Source organism: Pelobates fuscus, chromosome 6, assembly GCF_036172605.1.
Source record: "Pelobates fuscus isolate aPelFus1 chromosome 6, aPelFus1.pri, whole genome shotgun sequence".
Taxonomy (NCBI): domain Eukaryota; kingdom Metazoa; phylum Chordata; class Amphibia; order Anura; family Pelobatidae; genus Pelobates; species Pelobates fuscus.
This window is the reverse complement of record NC_086322.1, coordinates 209,657,897-209,678,862: the sequence shown is the minus strand read 5'-3', so window position 1 is coordinate 209,678,862 and position 20,966 is coordinate 209,657,897. Positions and strand designations below refer to the sequence as shown.

Below are 20,966 nucleotides of genomic sequence, written 5' to 3'. Positions count from 1 at the left end.
AGTGTCAGCAAATAGATATCTTCACCCTATTTAGGTTCAAGGTCTGACCACACAACGTTTATTGCCCCCCCTGGTCTCTCATTCTCCTGGCATCTCACAAAAGCACCAGAGTGGGCTTGTGGACTACCTCTTGCGGGGGTTAGCTGACCGGGACTTTTGCTACTCCAGATGAGTCAATAACACCATACCTCGCATAACCTTTATTTGTAAATATTGAAGTTTTTGTCGTTCTCCCATTGATTTGGTGTTTATCTTATAAGCTTACGTCACGCCTTACGAGTAACTGTTTAGGCCACCTTTATTACATTTTATTTTATTTAATTTTATTCTCTTGCACTGTCATAAGTAAATTGTCAAGATGTTATATATAACCTGAGGGAATGTGCAACCAGCTTTATACCATGCTTCCTGCAGTTAACCGCAGACTCACATTCCCACACTCGTTCGGCCAAATGTATTAATCTTGCATAACAGCAACACCTCGCACGCACACTACTCCCAGGCTACCGCCATGAGAGTCACACTCAGCACTGCGTCTTAATTAAGGTACCTAAAACACATAGTGCAACCGAATTACTAACGCATTGTACTCTAAACGAATTTAATCAATCACGCACCACAAAAGACAATGTACGGTTAGTTTTTACATGACCTACAAAATAAAAAAAATGTGCTGCAATTTCCATGTCACTATTGTATAACTACTGTGTCTATATGTTTAACCCCTGCTGTTGTGGCACGGGCAAACGTTCTGTCATTCTTTGCACAAAGAAAAATAAAGAATTAAAAAAAAAAAAATAGAAGCCGTCCCAGAACAGGACCCCGAGGGACATCTCTTACCACTTTGGTCCAGCTGCAAAATGTACCATTGATGACAACTCTCTGTACTCTATCTTTAAGCCAATTTTAAACTAGACCAATTTCTTTTAGTTTGTACACTGTCAGGAATCTGGGAACCTGAACACACAGACAGAATCACGAACAAGAATATTTGTAATACCGGTCCTTTGAATAGCCGGGTTATACGAATAAGTAGAGTCAGTATACAAGCCAAGGTCAAAGGATTACAGAGGTAAGAAATAACGATGAAACAAGCCAAGGTCAACGGATTAGAGAGAGCAGGATAAATGAGAGACAAGAACCAGTCAAGGTATTAAACAACTATACAGAAGTAACGCGCTATCGGGCTACCAATAAACCACAACTGGTCAACAAGGAATAAGAGCGGTAAGTATAAATAGGCATCACTTACTTCTGATTTGTCCAATTCCACTTGGAATTGACCACTGTTCGTGGAAAGTACCTGACCTTCCTAACCTGACCCCTGACGTAATTTTCATGCGCCAAATTCGGTCTACCGAATTCTGCGTTCGGTTTGTCGAACGTTGAATTGGGTAGTTTATTCGGGCGCATACTTATACAGATGGAATTCTGGAGGGGTTCGCGACACCTTGAGCTCCAGCGGGAGGTAGACGGGCAGGAAGCTTGACAAAATATAACCTCTTGTGTGGAACTGTAACAAACTCATTGGCAAGATCCAAGTAGATCGTATTCACTGCAACACATTAATCTATGTGTCTACTTACTTCTTTGCAGAATGCAATTCATTTAGTTTGACATGACATATGTTTCATAACACCGTGCTGATTATTGATAACAATGTTTTTCCTAATGATTCCTGACTATTATTCCTTAATAGTCTTTAATAGTCTTTTAAAAACATTACCAGCCACAGAAATTATTTTCTAAAAAAAATCGAATTTAAAAAAAAATCTATATACATTATATTAAAAAAATATTTTACTTTTCATTAAATGTTATAAACCCTTAAAAAATGAGAAGTGAACATTTGATGACAGTTGTCATTTAAATTTAACTTTGCATTGGATTCCCTTTCAAATTACATCCTTTGTAATTGATGCTTCTGCTTGTAATAGTCTACAAAATATCCCAACTTGACATAACCCAGAATTGGTCTCATGATACCCTCAAGAAGAAATGAGGATCTGAATTACAATAGTATGGAGGAAAATTCTCAAACTGTTCTGTTCCAAAAACGTGGTCTGAAGTACTAAAAGTTAGGCAGTCACCATGGAAACTAGTGTAACAAAAATACACATTCCATTGGTGTTTCCCCTTTTTTACATTTTTGCACCACTTTTTATAACAGAACACATTTTCTCCACCTCTCACTAAAATTCTCAATCTCTCTCTCTCCTCTGGTATATTTCCATCGCCTTTCAAACATGCAACTGTAACCCGAATTGTAAAGAAGCCCAATCTTGACCATAACTCCCCATCCAACTATCGTCCTATCTCGCTACTGCCTTTTGCATCCAAGATCCTTGAAAGAATTGTGTATGCGAGATTGACAGACTTCCTCGAGTCCAACTCTCTGCTAGACCCACTTCAGTCTGGTTTCCGCGCTAAGCACTCTGTGGAAACGGCACTGACCAAAGTATGCAGTGATCTACTCGCTGCAAAATCTCGTGGTCACTACTCTATCCTAATTCTCCTTGACTTGTCTGCGGCTTTTGACACTATTGATCATCAACAGCTTCTTCTCATCCTCCGCAATATCGGTCTACAAGATATTGTTCTCTCCTGGTGCTCCTCCTACCTCTCCCAGCGCGCTTTCAGTGTTTCTTTCTCTGACTCTGCTTCTTCTCCCCAACTCCTCTCTGTGGGTGTCCCCCAAGGTTCAGTCATTGGTCCCCTACTGTTCTCCATCTATACTGCCTCCCTTGGTAAACTCATTAGCTCCTTTGGCTTCCAATATCATTTCTATGCTGATGACATGCAAATCTACATGTCCTCTCCTGATCTCTCCCCGTCCCTCTTGACTAGTGTCTCTGACTGCCTCTCTGCTGTTTCTGACTGGATGGCTGCCCACTTCCTTAAACTAAACTTGACCAAAACTGAAATTCTGCTCTTTCCTCCCTCAAGTGTTGTTACTCCTGTGTCTGTCTCCCTCCAAGTCAACGGTGCTACCATCAGCTCCACCACACAGGCTCGCTGCCTAGGTGTTCTCTTTGACTCCGACCTCTCCTTCAAGCCTCATGTTCAATCTATCGCCAAATCCTGTCATTTCCATCTCAAAAACATTGCGCGCATGCGCCCCTACTTAACGCCAGATGTGACTAAGGTGTTTGTCCATTCCACTGTCCTTTCTCGCCTTGACTACTGTAATCCGCTTCTCAGTGGTCTTACGTGCTCCCAACTTGCGCCATTACAGTCCATAATGAATGCGGCGGCAAGGCTCATCTTCCTGTCCGCCCGCACCTCCCATGCCTCACCCTTCTGTCAGTCCCTACATTGGCCTATAAAATATAGAGCTCCGTTTAAAATTCTGGTTCTTGCTTTCAAATCTCTACATAATGCTGCTCCCACCTGTCTATCCTCCCTTATACACAAGTATGTCCCATCTAGGCCCTTATGATCTGCTGAAGACTTACGTCTATCTTCTGTCCATACTCCCACCTCTGATGCTTGCCTTCAAGATTTCTCAAGGGCTGCACCGTTCCTGTGGAACTCGCTTCCCTCCTCCGTTAGATGCCCACCCAGTCTCCACTCCTTCAAAAAATCGTTAAAAACCCACTTCTTCATTAAAGCCTATCAATTAAAAAGTTAATAGCTCCCAACTGATTCCTCTTCTGCAACTGTCACTAGTCTAATACTATCCTTACCTTTTGTGTCATTTTACCCCACTCCCTCTAGCATGTAAGCTCATTGAGCAGGGACCTCAACCCCTCTGTTCCTGTGTGTCCAACTTGTCTGGTTACAACTACATGTCTGTTCGCCCACCCATTGTAAAGCACTGCGGAATTTGACAGCGCTCTATAAATATCATTATAATAATAATAAATCCCCCCATGTCTGTTTCATGTGGATGGTAGTCTACTTTAGGCAGTTACTGCAGCTGTGTTTGGGGAAACCCGAGTACTTGGACATCTGTGCCATGGACCATCATTTTACATATATTATGTTGCTTTTTATTGTTAGTGTTTGTTGGGTGTGTAAGTGTGCAATACATGTATGATATTGATGCTATATATGACATGGGTGTCATGAGGGTGCCAAATGTTCTGGGCGTTATAAAGGTGAGGTGCTTTTGCAATATCCGTGTTTGTGTACATTCTACATGTAATGAAGTGTTACTTAGGATATGAATGCTGTGTACAGTATGTTCTGCATGGTGATTGCATATGGGTGCTGGATGCCATACAGTTTGCTTTCTGCAGGCATTTTGGAAACTGCCGTTTGTTTTTGTTTTTTATGTGCATTTACGCAACATTATAGAGCATTTAAAGTGTTACAAGGCAACTGATACTACATAATGTCTAGTACCCTGCCACGCAACATTTCAATTAGACAAAACAAAATAGTAGTCAAGGGACAGATTTCCTATATCATTTGTCGGACAAATACTTTTTTAAAGGGCATGTAACTTTTTTCCATAGATGGGCAAAATATTTTTTTTTCGCTATCCTTTCATCATTGTTTCTAAGTTAATTAATTACTTAGTTTGTCCTATATTATGAAGACAAAATACGGAGACACTTTATATTCAGGAGCAGAACTTTGCATCTCTTTGCAATGGCAGTTATGAAAAGATTCCAAGAGAAACCAGACGGAACCTGCAGTGTTTCTGCTATTGCCACAGGTAATGTAAATGGAATGTTGCGTGATTGTCCAAACACAAAAGCAAGAATAAGGTTCTTTTTTCATCTAACAATGCTCAGAGAGCAGCTGTGCCTGTAACAGGGTCTGACCAAGTCTCACTTTTCAGATGGCACAAGAGTTCAGGAAGTGTGTTGTATGGTAAACACACACAGTCCCATTATAACTGGGCAAACCAGTTATAAGACACATAGTACTGTTTAGAAGTGTCTCCAACAATCCTAAAATCAAACAAACAAGGCGTGAAAAAACAAGAGAGAAAGAAATGAAAAAAATGGTCTATTCTATCTGCTTTCTCTGAGTTTTGTTTATGCTTCTCGTATGTTCAATTATAGAAGAAGAAAGGGTGGGATAAACAAAATAGATATAGAAATCCAAGATTATTAATATTAAAGTGTAAAGTGCTAACCATGTTACAGATCAGTGAATTGTATCAGATACAAAGAAACATTTATATGAGGCCAAAGAAAACACTCCTACCTGTGTTAATGTAGTTGGATAATAAGAACGCACAAGTTCAGCAATAACATAACACAATACTTAAAGAGGAACTCTCACCCCATCAGTTTTAGAACAACCTAACAGCTAACAAACACAAAATTCATTATATTTTATATTGTCATTGACATGCTTTACTGGGTATACCCAGTCACATGTTTAGTATGTGCACATTTAGCACTGTTGGAGAAAATTCCAAGCACACATAGCATTTCCCCATTAGATGCCCAAGCACACATAAATGCATGGGTGAGCATCATGGCCTGACAAAGACGCCGCAATGTATAAGTGTGGAGATGGTAAGCTATATTGCTCGTTAAGGTGTAGGAACAATGAACTGTCAATTCCTTTTTAAAGTTAAACATAATATAAAGCATTTGAACTATGGGTGTTCAACATTCACCCCAGTTGTTGGGCAGCATTGATCAATGTCTATAATTTTCTGCCAAAGATGGTCAATACAGCATTATGTTATATCTAGCCCAGAACTATCAGGAAAGCCATGGATTGACATCTGCAGGGCGTTTTTATCAAAGTGAGAATTCAAAGTGGATTCAAAGCACATTTCAAATTTAAGGCCATAATAACCAATCTGAAAGCAAAGCCGACTTTGCTTTCAGATTGAATTTAGAGAATTTGTCCAGTTTTTAACTTTTTTGGCCTTGAATTTGAAATTCACTTTGAATTCTCACTTTAGTGAATAACTTTGCTCGTATTTAAACCAAAATCATGTCAGTGAAGGTGAAGGTAAAAATCTAAGCCTTTGAAGCATTTCACTATACAAAGAGTTTCCATGCAATTAATTAGATGGTGGGCAAAGCACATACAGTGGTGACACAAGGTAGACTCTGATAATATTTGCATATAAATCATATAAATTCCATATAAATCAATAAATCAAAGAGGACATTAAAAACTATATATCAAATCATTAACAGGAATTTCGCAATAAACAAAGCTGTTGTGCTTGTAGGTTTCGCAGTAGGATAATACACATAGTAGGAAAGTGTTAATGCCAATTCACAGGTTTCGTACCCAAAATACATTCATAATCATGATTTGCTTCCCGGTGTTACTTATTTTTACAATGACAGATCAGTTATATAGCTCTTCATGTGAGATCACCCATTTACTTGGCGAATCTTCACACAGAGGTCATTGCATGTGGGCTCATACCAGTGAACAGGCATTTATTGGAAATGGTTGTATTAGTTTGGCTTTCAAAACCCCAACCATTGCCCCTGAACACATGTCTAAATAAATTCAAGGTGAATTACTTTAACAATTAGATGTCCATAAATAACCAAGTTTCTTTCATTCTTACTGTAATTCTGTTTATGTATTAAGTAACCAACTTGAACATACAAAATCAGGGAAATAGCCGAATGAATTAGTGAATGCTTAAATTGGACAGGGTGGATTATCAAATCAATATAATCCTAGCTAAGTAAGAACGTCATTACGTATAACATTGTGCTGATCCCATGGAACAGTGATAGCGTGTAGGAAGAAAATTATTACTAGATTGAAATGTAATTATATTCCTACCTTCGTACAATTAGCAAGAGATTCTTGTAAGAGCCTTTCACCAGTGAGATGGCTTCTCTTCTGGAGCTACTGAGCTCCACACCATTGATCCTCACTACTTCATCTCCCACCAGAAGCTTGGATTCCAGTGCATCGGCTTTCCCTCCCTCTTCAATCTAGATAAAGCAAAGAAATAGGAAAGTATTGATACGATTGATACGATTGATTTCTCATACAGACAACTAAAGCGGTCACATTCTTCAGATAATAACCTTTAAATGTCATTTAATAGAATATCATATTTAATAGAACAGTTAAGAGTTGCAAGATGTATTCTAGCACTCAGATCTTCTAAATCTTCATATGACATATTTAGTGTGGTCATTTATTATCAATGTCTTTGAAAATAGTACACTTTTAGTTTTTTTGTACACACAATTTGTACTGTGCCTGTGGGTATCTGGAATTTGTTTCCTGTTTGTTTGCATTTGGTAGCTACTTGGCCGCATTTAGAACTATTTCGTCTATTTTTCCAGATTTGGATTTTTGAATGTTTACTTTGATGGCCCTATGTCACACCTGCTGGTTCAGTTCAGAGACCCATTAATTCAAACTATCACAAACTATCACTATATAATAATATATATTAATTTAAAAGGTACATTGCCTTACAGTATTTTAACACTTTTCATGTATCTATTTTACCAACATCTCCCAATGGTTTGTGGTCATATGCCATGCACCTTCTTCACAGTGTTCTGTGGCTAGTTGTATATGTACATGGCTTGCTAGACCCGTATGTGTGAGTTACAAGAAATGTGGATGGGGCAAATCAACTTGACTGGGCCTAGGACAGCATAAAGCTTTAAATACATTACTGGATTCATACATATCTTATGAGTACAGCAAGCACATATTTCAGGTTTTTTTAAGGCACAGGTTCACATTTTTTTCAAATAATACTTCATTTATAGTAAGCCAAATTTAGGACAAATATAGTTAATAAAAAAAGAGGAATATAAAATAAATACAAAACAAAATGCACTTTTCTTTACTTGGCTAGACATTTGAAAGTACAGACACACCTGGACACAAAGACCAAGGTTACCAGATTTTGTATAACATAGCCAATACTTTATTCATCAACCATATGTCTTCAATAACAGCATGCACTCTGAATACAGGCAGAGGAGAATCTTGTGACCAAAACAAGGTAATAACATTTCTGGCAGCTACCAGTAAATTAGCAGCTATTTTTTCATGTTCTGCATTAGAAAAAGACTCCAATGGGCAAGACAAAATATAAAAACAAAGGGTGAAGTTCAACTATCCAATGGAATATGTTGGACAACATGGTGTAAATAGACTGCTAAAAAAAGGTATGAATTAGGGCAGGGGTGCCCAAAGGTAGATCCCCAGATGTTTTGAAACTACAGTTTCCATGATGCCTTGCCATTCTAAAGGTATCCTAAAGGCACGCAAAGCAGCATGGGAGTTGTAGTTCTACCTTTTGGGCACCCTATCTCCACTAAATATAATAATAGGGACTTTTATGACCATGTAAGTTCCAACAAAGATCCAACATTGACTAGAGTTTTAGTTACTACACAGTTCACTCTAAAATAAATCACTTGTGTTGAACATATTAATTTTTTAATAAATTCACACAGGCCAAATTCCATCCACTCCTTTCAAACAATGAAAAGAATAAAACATCACTCATGATTAGAGTTCTATCTATTTTATGGGGTGTCATCTGTATGACCAACACCTGACAGAGGCCGGGGCTATGTAAGACAATTGCCTGGTGTTCAACTCATGACACAAAATGTGTCTGGTGTCAGAAGAAACTAAATTAATACTCAAAATGTTTATCCTATGGATTTTCATAATAAAATTATAGGGATAAATGACTTATAAGTTAGTGGAGCCCTGGATACATGGAAAGCTGACTAATTAATCGGGTTGTAGTTATCTTGTGGAGCACCCCAAAGGCTGGGCATTTTCTTACAACACAATGCTCTATTTTTGGCATTGACAAGGATTATATTGTAGGCCTGGCTGATTCATATGGAAAATTGTGAGAACTAAGTGCTTTGCACTTCCTCCTCTAGAGCTAGTTTATCCGTGATGATACAGAAAGTAATCCATGCAAAGCATACTCATAATCTTACAAACTGAAACATCCCAAACTAACATCACATGCACTTAAGCTGCAAATAAGGAGGAATTACATACAAACTCAGGGGACTTCACACTAAACACTGAGCTGTTGTGATATGGTAATTGCTTGCCCTCCAGTCACCACAAATCTATGTTTAGTAATTAAAGGAACCCTCAAAAAACCATAACCACTATATCTCACTGGAGGCAGGAGTGCCTTGAAGTACTCTCCCCAGTATAATTGGTCAAACTATTTTCAGATGTTTTCAATTGTTACCTGGAGTGGGTGGGGGCTCCCTGCTTCCACTACCTCAGATATAAACTCTTGGTCTGAGCTCAGTTGGCATGCAATGCAGGATGTGGGTGTTACCTAAAAGGGGATTGGCTAGCAAGGTGAGGCACTCAAAGGAGCAAGCCAATACAAAGAAAGTCCACATGAAGAAAAGGACCGTCAGCCTAGGTTACATATATGTCAGGCTGACTATTATTAATGATGACATGCCCCATCAAGGCAGACCATGCAACAACTTTTACAGAGCTCTGCCCCTGGTCGTAGTGCCCTTAGTATATCACATGTGCATCTAATGATGAGCAAGCAAAATTAAAATTAGTACTGTCCCAAGGATTCTGGACAGTTGGGAGGCCTGACACTGAGATAGTTGACAACAGCCCAGCACACTTCCAGTTGCTTTTAATTAGCAGATGAATAGTGAGATTGTGGCACAAAGCCCTGTGTGTCAATGGCCTTGAGGGCAGTTGCCATCTTGCCCCATTGCCAGTCCTCCCTGGGAAGGAGGAGGGAGTCAGTCCCCACTCATTGTTCGAGAGTCCTGAAGACTTTGCACTGTTTGTTTGGTCATCTAATGGACAAATATTAAGCAAGGACACTCATAATATGTGAGTCAGTTTGTTGTTTGATGAATGGATAAACACCAACACTTTGTAGTGGCATTTTGATGTTGTCAGGCTATTTTTTTGTGGATACTGTAGAAGGGATCACTAAGCTAATTTTACAACTGAATAATAACTCACTAACCTTATAGTATACCAAGTACATAATTTAGGTCAAAGCAAAAGAAAATTAATTCAAGAATCACTCTAAAATAGAAGTACTGAAGTTCTGCACTTTTTCTAGAATATACCAAAACACCTGTGCTTTAAAAGTCCAATTGCTGCCCTGCCAAATCTCCAGTACTTGCAGGTACAGGAAAGCAGGTGTACCTGTTGAGCCAACTGATCAGATGTTCTGAGAATTGTCAGGTGTAATTTACATAACTCTTGTGGAATGTTGTTACAGTGTCAGGTGAACAAACGCTTTGTGTAAGATCAAATAGCAGGCTCAGATTAAATTGGCATTTATCATAAGAAGAAGATAGGCCTTTGTTATTTTGTGGGTAATAGACAGAGATATTTAGAAATCCATGCTAAAAGTGTAAATAAATTACATTCTGAAAGATCATAAAAGTTATTAACTTTAATGTATATTATCAGGAATTCAAAGTGGGTTTGTAATTTTGGGCCAAATTAGCCATATTTAAAAAAAAAAAAAAAAAAGAAAAATTACCTTGAAAGCCTGATAATTCACATTCAAATGAACAACCCTGCCTGTGTATTCGACTTGCCTGTAAGTGAGTACAGCCGAAATTTTGACACGACAATTTATTGTAGGGGAAAAGTAGAAATCTAACACAATTCTAAGCTACATGTACAGTAAAGGCCAACCTGTGTGGGACTATAACATACTGAGAGTGCTGGGCTTCTCTCAAAGCATGCTACCTAGCTTAGTGCTATCACCTTCAATATCTGTACGGATCACATTATACTTGCCCTTCTCCTGTGAAGCTAGAATACTTGAACGTACTGTAATCAAATTATTCCTTATAAATGGGATAAGTTCTATTACTTTCTTGTGATGGCTTGTCTGTAAGATTGGTTTCTTACTTTAAATAAGTGCCAGATTTTATTGGCTGTTAAAAAGTTATTAAAAAGTGTGTTGTGAATAACCACAGGGCAAATCCAGAATTTCATCCTCTTTTATCTTGATGATTAAAGAGACACTATAAGCACTATAACCATGTCAGCTCATTCCATTGGATATAGATCCTGGGATCACCTGGCACTGTACATCCATTCAGTGTTAAGCCATTGTTCGAACAGTTGAAAATTAAATAAAGGTGCCAGGCTCTCACAGCCAGGCCCCCCACTGGAAGTTAACGCAAAGATTGCACTTGTCCTTGTAGCTATAATGATTTATACCTGCATTGGGTGGCTGTGATAGGCTAAATGCAGTCAGCTGATATTCTCAACCAATCACTGCCACCCATTGCTGCTCTAGATAATGCTACCTTATTAGCCCGAGCAGCACAGATGGAATAGCCTGCTGGGGTCTATCGTTTAGCTTAAAAACATTAAACCAGTTTAACACTGAATGGATGCTACCAGAGGACACCAGACACTATAACCACTTCAATAAGATGAAGTGCCTTCAGTGTCCCCAAGTACGATCTCCTGTAGAAGTGTCTTCTTGGTTCTTGCTGTGGATTCCGATCTCTCTTTAAGGTGTGTTAGGAACCATCTAGTTTAAGCATGCTAATTTTATTTTGTTTAAAAAAATCCATTCATAGTGGGCAAGGTGTAGAACTCCTTAACACTATAGAATATGGTTCCTTGCGGACACTCTCCTCCATAATATGAGCTTCCTCAATATGCAACACAAGAAAAAGTGCTACAGACTGCTGTTTCCAAAATACTTTATTCTGCTGAAATGAGAGAAGCTATATTTTCTGGGAAGCAATACAAGCATGGTGGAAGTCTCATAAATGATAGACAGTAGATAGATGTATGCACAAAGCAAGAGTCGACAATGGCCACTAGACTACAAAGTGACCATGCTTTATGGCAAAAGTGCTTTCTAAGTACAATGCTACTTTACATTAATGTAATAAAAGAGATGACTACAAACATCAATAAAATATGCTCTTAGGGAAACACCTAAGTCTGTAAATAACCACTGTTAAACCTTTCCATACAAAGTAAATAAGTACACAGCGTGCGTAACATTATGTTATCATGATTTGCTACGTCATGATGAATATGATATATTGGCATCTTGAGGTACAAATAAAAGCACACCTTTTTTACTTATTGTGGGAACTGTTTGTTCCGTGGTCACTCTTTTCACAAACAGTCCATTCCATAAATTCCACCCAAGCTTCATTAGCAGGTGCTGCAAACATAGGAACTTAATACGAGATACTTTGCTCCTGTTTTGTCTGCTGCGGTTATCAGTAGCTGTCAGTTAGAGGCATTGTTACACGCCAGTAACTGCTGTTTTTCCATTGCATAACATAATGAGAACTGCACACAACACACAGGCATTGGCACTGGTCAAGCTAAGAACACACTGACAGATGCGTCAAGGTGGCTGTTAATATTTTTCGCACGTACTGTAATCATATATGTTTATCACTAAAAGGGAAAGAAGCAGTCAGCCTAAGTTACCTGTTCAACATTAATCTTTGCATCATTCTGGTGAAATTGCCAACACATTAATTTACTTACCTGAAATTTTCTTCTGCTTGGCCAAGATGATTATGTATGTTTATGCTCTTGGGTTTAGTAAACCTTTTCCAATTTAAGGATTATATTTTTGTTGTATGCATTCAAATGTATTTTATGCCAAACAGTTTGGCTTTGTATATATTTAGTGCTAATTTGTGCAATTTAGACAGATAGACGGTCAGACAGATGCTAAGACTAGTTGATATTGTAATACCACATGTGTGCCTGAATTACCCATCTGTTACTGTGGGATATTTTATTCTATCCCGCTATTAGATGCCTGTTCCTCTGTGCTGCTATATCTCTTTTATTATCTTGGCTGTATCTCTACAACTTTAAAGGGACGCTATAGTCACCAGAACAACTACAGCTTATTGAATGTGTTCTGGTGAGTAGAATCATTACCTTCAGGCCTTTTACTGTAAAAACTGTATTTTCAGAGAAAATGCAATGTTTACATTACAGCCTAGTGATAACTTCACTGGCCACTCCTCAGATGGCTGTTAGAGATCCTTCCTGGGTCATGGGTGCCTAAAATGCATCCAAACATTCAGTGTCTCCTCCCTCTGCATGCAGACACTGAACTTTCCTCATAGAGATTCATTGATTCAATTAATCTCTATGAGGAGATGCTGATTGGCCAGGGCTGTGTTTGAATTGTGTTGGCTCTGCCCCTGATCTGCCTCCTTGTCAGTCTCAGCCAATCCTATGGGGAAGCATTGTGATTGAATCAGGCTACAACTTCTGATGATGTCAGCAGGCAGTGGTCAGGTCTAAAGGAAACAGAGCCAGAGTTAGCAGCTCCAGACTTGAATACAAGTAAGATTTTGCTATTTTTAGGGAGGCATGAGGGGACCAGGGTGGCTAGATGGTGGTTTTAACCCTATAGGGTCAGGAATACATGTTTGTGTTCCTGACCCTATAGGGTGCCTTTAACTGATTACACCATGCAACTCTTGTTCTGGGCTTTCTTACTACATCCCAATAATGCCGTCGGCAAAGTTGTTAAACTGAGTATGTGCAGCATTCAAAGCGAAACGCAGCACATACAGACTCCAAGCACCATCACCACTTCAAATCATTGAAGAAGTCAAGATGATTTTTAGCAAGTCTATATTAAAAAAATAGCTAAGTTATTTCTGATAGAACTATAATAAAATGCAAAATCATTTTGTGGATCTATAAAATAGTGCTGCTACGGGAATGTTCCCAGGATTGACAGCTCAATGGGACAAATTATCCTTTAACAAATCATGCTGAGCTTGAATAAAGGAACCGTAATGTAAGAACAGTTTAGGTCTAGCACAGTGAGGTGCAGTGTGTGCCTGAATTGCTTAACGGCATGGGTCAGTGCATCTTACAGCCTGACCTGTTCCTTAGTCATCTTATTGTATAGTATCTTTAGGGAAGATTCTTCAAGGAGACCCACACTGAGCAGTCCAGGAGGTGGCTCCCACCCTCCATAGCAACTCTTGATTCAGGTCAGTGGCTCTCACTGTTTGTAACATAGTTGAATTACATATGAATTTGCAATATTCTATTTTGGTGAAAGATTCCGTGTATATAAATTAGGGTTGTACAGCATTGAAATGGTTAAAATGAGATTGAAAAAAATAATTCATTTTTTTTTTTTTTTAATTTAGACCAAAGTACCTAAACTGGAAGCACAACAGAGAATATATTTTAAATTCAGCTCTTTTGGCTTTAAACTTTAAATTTCACTTTAAAAATATCATCATTCCTAATAATTTTCACTTTAATGACTAACCCGGATAATGGTGAGGATAATTGCCATTTAGACTCTTAATCGTATTTTAACATTTAAATAGTAATCTGAGCTTAAGGATAGTATACAAATAATGATTCTGCTTACTCCAAGATGGCGGCTGGATGTGACTGATGTGAGCATGTGTACAGTAGTAATTTTTACTTGATGGATCAGTTTGGCAGTTCAGCACAGTAAGTTTTGTATTTAAAATAAATGTATGTCAGGGGGGCGTGGCCTGACTGCTCAACCGGACGGTCGCATGAGCTGTTAGCTCCTCCATGAACTGACCCTCCACAGCTAATAGATAGAGCTTATTTCGCCCAAATTTACTAACTAAACCTGCATCAGGTCTCCCACAAGAATGGCATCCAAATCTGCCAAAAAAAATAAACAGAAGCAATCCGTGCTGCAAATACAAGCGCTGACGACGCCACGTTCGCAGGCCCAAGATGGCGCCGACCTGCAGCGCTCACCAGCGGCCTACTCTGACGCCAGCGACACCACCTCAGTCTCGGAACCATCGATGGCTCCAGCTACGGACCTCTCGGTCCACAAAATGTTACAAACCATGCAGACCTCCTTACAAGCCGACCTGTCTAGAATGGCGAGAGACATCAGGGCCGATATCCAGGCGCTCGGAGATCGCACGTCGCGCCTAGAGGACAAAGCAGAGGAAATCATCTCCGCTCACAACACCCTGGCGGATGCCTATGCAGACGTGCAAACCCAGCTAAGCCGCCTGACGGAAAAAGTCGCTGACCACGAAGATAGGGACCGGCGCAGCAATATCCGCCTCCGCGGCATCTCAGAGGGGGTTCTCCCCCAAGACCTCCAGGCCTATGCCACTGACCTTTTCCAGCACTTGGTCCCCGATCTCACCCAGTCAGATTTCCTCATTGACCGGATCCACAGGCTGCCAAAGCCGAAAGCCCTGCCAGCATCAACACCCAGAGATGCAATTGCCAAACTGCATTATTACACAACAAAAGAAAAGATCATGAGAGCATCCAGGCAAGCACTAATCTTACCGGAGAAATTCAAAGGGGTTCAATTATACACTGACCTTTCTGCATCCACTCTCCTGAAGAGGAAAGAGCTCTCCCTGATAGCAAGAGCCCTGCGCGAAGCTAATGTGCTCTACAGATGGGGCTTCCCAGCTAGGCTGATTGTCAGGCGCAACGGCACAGACCGGCACATCACCAATGAAGACGACGGCAGAAAGATTCTCGCTGAATGGGACATTGCTCTGCCGAGAGAACACCCACATGGAGAGCGCAAAGAGCAACGCAGACCGCCGCAGAAGGTCCAAAGCGACTGGAACGCAGTCGCTACAGCTAAGTGACAATGTCCACACTAGCGCCTGTTTACTCGATAACGGGCACGATAACCCACCTTTCTCTTTTACGAGAACCGATCTTAGTTCCACCTCTTATATGTTTTCTAATTATATTTAACAAAATGTTTGTTTAATGCATGTATATATTCATGACCCACTCTGAGTCACTCCCGCTCGCCTACTAGGCCTCGCCGAAGTGCCGGGGCCCCGGTCACTGAGGCGACGCCAATGAGGCTACCACCCACGCTCCCAGAGAAAATCGGCTGCGGCCTAAGACCATTACACACTAATCCCACTAAGGGGCCCGTGACAAACGTCCACCCTACCCCACAACACAAGCAAAGCACCATTAATGAACTAGTATATATATATAAAAAAAAAAAATACAAAAAAAAAAAAAAATACAAAAAAAAAAAAATAAATAAGAAAAATAATAAATAAAACTGCCAAAGAAGAAAAAAACAAAAAAAAAAAAAAAACAAATGTATAAACAAACATATGAAAAAACCAATATATATATATATATATATAAATAAATACATAAATAAAAGAAGGGGGAACTACATGTACATATGGGTGAATCGCCTTTCAAGGCAGCTTACTGAAACTGCAACATGGACTTGGGCGATCCTCAGCTAGGGAGATGGAGAAACCCAGGGCAAATCCGATTATGCCCAGACATAGAGGGTCAAATGTCTCGATACTTGCTAACCCCCCCCCCAGGCTCAAAAGAGCCGTGTTATTGCCGTCTAAAGACGCAAGGCTCTTGCCGAGACGGACACCTGTACATAGTTCCCCCCACCCAGTTACCTCACTATACCCGTTGTATTTGTTACCCATCCCTGGTTACACACCTACCCAACTGCATAAAGCACACACTACCACATGCGGCTCAGATTAAGAGCGCGCACGGCTGTGGAGTCGCAACTGGAAATCCACACACAGGGTCGTTTAGGAGTACAAACCCTCATATCTCACGGAGATATTTGAAGACAAATACAAGTCTGCACAGTACGAGGCTCAAACCAGGTTATCCTGCCTCACAAATAGCTATCTGGCCCCACCAATATAAATGACACTTACGATATTATCTTTGAACACCAAAGGCCTTAACTCCCCACACAAAAGGAGATTGGCATTAGAAGAAGCGAAAAAACACAAATCCCATATCGCTTTCTTCCAAGAAACCCACTTTCAGTGGGGAAACCGCCCCAAATTCCACTCCGCAACATTCCCCCACGATTATCACTCCTGCTACAAGAAAAAGAAACGAGGTGTTTCCATCCTCATCAGCAAAGCTGTGGCATTCTCATTAGTCAAAAAAGTGGGAGATAAACAAGGGAGATTCCTCTTGATACAATGCTACATTAATAATGAGCCTTATACTCTCCTTAACTTTTATGGCCCACACACAAATCAAACGGAATTTATGGACAATATTTTTGCCTTAACAAACAGATATAAATTTGGGGAACTCATTTTAGGAGGCGACACCAATTTCCTTTTAGACTGCTCATTAGATACAACATCAACCCACAAACTCACCTCTGCGTCAGCCCGCAAGCAAAATAAAACCACAACAGCGCTATGTAACCACATACTACAAAACAACTTTCTAGATCCCTGGAGAATCCTACATCCATTAGAACGAGACTACACCTTTCACTCCCCAGCACACAATACCTATACAAGAATTGACAGATTTCTTCTACCGGCATCGACAATGCATAAAGTCCTCTCAGCCCAGATAGGCCTGATCACTTGGTCGGACCATGCACCGATCACGATCTCTTTAGAAGAACACTTCCCCTCTACAGGGAAAGGGTCATGGCGGCTAAATGACTGCCTCCTAACGGACCCCAAAATTAATGATCAAATAAAAGCAGACCTGATCTCCTACTTCCAAACAAACATGACCCCCGAAGTGAACATTTCCACTATATGGCAAGCGCACAAAGCGGTCATTAGAGGCCTGCTCATTAGAGCAGGTAGCTTCGCCAAAAAAGAACGACTTAGAGAATATACCGCTCTAATCTCAGACCTAACAACCCTTACTCACAAAAATAAAATGGACCCAACACAATCCCTCCAACGCCAAATTCTGACACTACAAATCAAACTCCGCGACCTGGAACTACGAAAAACGACTTTTATGCTCAGACGCTATAAACATAACTTTTTCGTGCAAGGCAACAAAGCAGGGGCGCTCCTAGCAGCGCAGATAAAAACACGTGTCGCACACTCAAAGATAGCCTACTTATGTACGAGCTCCAAGCGAAAACTTACCGACCCACAGGATATAGTAGAGGCATTCGCCTCGTACTATAGTACCCTTTATAACCTTAAGGATGACCCTGGGATCACCCCACCCCAATCCCCCGCTATTCAGGCCTTTTTAACCAAAGCAAACCTGCCCAAACTCACCCCTGCAGACATTAAGGCCCTATCTGCACCATTCACCATACAAGAAATAGAAAAAACTATTGCACAACTACCCAAACACAAAGCACCGGGCCCAGACGGATACACAAATCTCTATTACCAATCTTTTGCACCGATCCTCTCCCCACATATAGCTACACTGTTTAACCACTGCTTCTCTGAGGGATCGCTGCCACCTGAGATGTTGACAGCTCACATATCTACACTCCCAAAACCGGGAAAAGCGCCCACACACTGCCCTAATTTTCGGCCAATCTCCTTACTCAACACAGACACCAAACTCTATGCCAAGTTAATAGCGAACAGACTATCCGAAATCCTCCCTACACTAATCCATAACGACCAATCTGGCTTTGTTAAAACAAGACAGGGCTCGGACAACACCAGGAAAATTTTGAATATCCTTGCCCATGCGAACATCCACCAAACCAAGGGTCTTCTCCTGGCACTAGATGCCGAGAAGGCCTTTGATAGGCTCAACTGGGATTATATGCAGCATGTCCTGCAATCGTTTGGTTTCACCCTACCAATCATATCGGGCATAATGGCTCTATACAATAACCCCACAGCACGGGTGGCAAACGCCGGGTTCATATCCACGCCTCTTAACATCACCAATGGAACTAGGCAGGGCTGCCCCCTCTCTCCCCTGTTGTTCGTCCTCTCCCTGGAACCCCTGGCACACATCATCAGGCAGCACCCGAATATTAAAGGAATGTCGATAGGCTCCACCGAATACAAACTCTCTATGTTTGCGGACGATATTCTCCTAACATTAAGTGATGTACCAACATCCCTACCAACACTAATACAACTATTAGACACATATGGCACACTCGCATACTACAAACTAAACCAATCTAAAACACAAGCCCTACCTATAGGTCTACCACACTCTTTGATCCGAGACCTCACTCAAACATATACCTTCGACTGGAGAAAGGATCACATTACCTACTTAGGAATCAAAATAGCGCCCACAACGAATGACATGTTTCGCTACAACTACCAACCACTGCTCCCTCTTTGTAAGTCGATATGCCTCCAATGGAAGCCAGTCCAACTGTCTTGGTTAGGTAGAATAAACACCATTAAAATGACCCTACTCCCAAAATTGCTCTACGTATTCCGCCTCTTGCAACTGAAGGCTCCACTCGCATTCTTTAAAAAGCTCCAACAGACCCTATCCTCATACATCTGGGAATCTCGTAAACCCAGACTAGCCCGCCGCCTCCTACAACAACGCACTGCAGATGGAGGTGTAGGCCTACCGGATTTATACAGTTACTACAAAGCGGCTATCTTAGAAACCGCGGTTAAATTACACACACCCAAAGGTGTATTCCAATGGGTAGATATGGAAACAACCCAAGCAGGCTCAACACCTCTAACAGATATCTTATGGACTCCTAAGTCGCTTCGCCCCACAAAAGGGAACCTTTTCCCGACCACATTGCTCGCCATCTCTCAGTGGGACATGTTACGGCGCACACAGAATGCCACACACAAATTCCACCCCCGCACTCCTTTGACAGCCTTGAGGGCAATATCACCCTGGCTCTCAATGAAGTCCTGGACGAAACTGGGTATCACCTCAATGGACCAAATTTTACAGAACAGCACTATCAAACCATTCCCAGATTTACAGAGGGAATTTCAGTTGTCCAACTCATCAATCTTTCCCTACATGCAACTCCAGAGCGTGATCCCATCCCATGTAGCACATACACCAGCGGCTAACAGCATGGGTTCCAAAGAAATAGACCTGCTGTATGACAGATGTTGGCAAACACCAACTAAACCCAAAACCCTTGCGCTATGTTATCATACACTCTTAAAATCGATGCCACCACACACTCCTGCGTATGTCACCCAATGGCTCTCAGACGAGGGAACACTGCTAACTGATGAAGAAATACTTGCATCCACGCAGGCACTGAAAGGCCTCACACAATGTCACTCACACATTGAAGCCCACAAAAAACTGATCTACAGGTGGTATCTAACACCCCAAAAGCTACACACGATATACAGAACCGTCCCGCCACACTGTTGGAGGTGTAGCGCGGCGACGGGTACAATGCTGCATATATGGTGGACATGTCCACGGATTAGACCCCTCTGGAAGGCGGCACAAAATGTACTGGAGTCCATAGACATCACAACACCTCCCTTAGACATACACACGGGATTATTCCTTTCATTCCCAAGAATGACCCCAAAACATGTCAAACGCAAATTGGCTTTAATCATACTAGCAGTAAGGAATCTTATCGCAACTCATTGGAAACAACCCCAATGCCCGTCTAAATCCCAACTCCTAACCAAAATACACCAATATTATACTTACGAATATATGTCCATTACCACTGCCCCACAAAGAATGGCCTTCCAAGCCTCATGGGCACAATGGACAAGCCTTTGGGAGAAACAGTTGGACGGCCATATATAGGCACAACAACAGTATTATATCGCCGACACCCATTAAGCATACACTGATCAGTCCGATACATAGAAGTGTGAATGTAACTAGATGTGAGGTACACGATGTAATTCTACAATGCTAGTATTGAATTTATGGGACATGCAGAACAGGAGTGCCGGATGTATTAGATAGCCTCATGTGAAAGAGCATACTGTTATTGATACTTGCGAGCTGCGACTCAAGACTGTTTATGTGGAAAAATATGTATACCCCCTACCCCCCTTCCCCCCTTCCTTCTGTACCCTTCCCCATCACCCATGTTTATGCACATACAACAAAATAAACAAAACCTAAATCTGAAAAAATAAATGTATGTCAATACTCTTGCTAACTATAAGATGAGATGAAATGTAAAGATACATTTGCAAGGTGGACGATGTAATTTTTGTCATGACAAAGTGGTTTTATGGTGTTCAGAGGGGCGCATGCTATTTTTCCACAGCTGTAAATACAGGGAGTGCACAAAAATCCTCTGGGGAGGGAGCACATTAACAGTTAAACATATA

At 40.9% G+C, this 20,966-nt stretch overlaps 1 protein-coding gene across 1 annotated transcript in view; it reads right to left on the bottom strand.

Annotated features, from left to right (window-relative positions):
* SHROOM3 (shroom family member 3) overlaps nucleotides 1–20,966 on the bottom strand; it is a 397,699-nt gene that overhangs the window by 265,091 nt on the left and 111,642 nt on the right. The window contains exon 2 of the mRNA XM_063458694.1: nucleotides 6,727–6,881. Within this exon, the coding sequence (XP_063314764.1) occupies nucleotides 6,727–6,881 (155 nt within the window). The remainder of the gene's footprint in view (nucleotides 1–6,726; nucleotides 6,882–20,966) is intronic.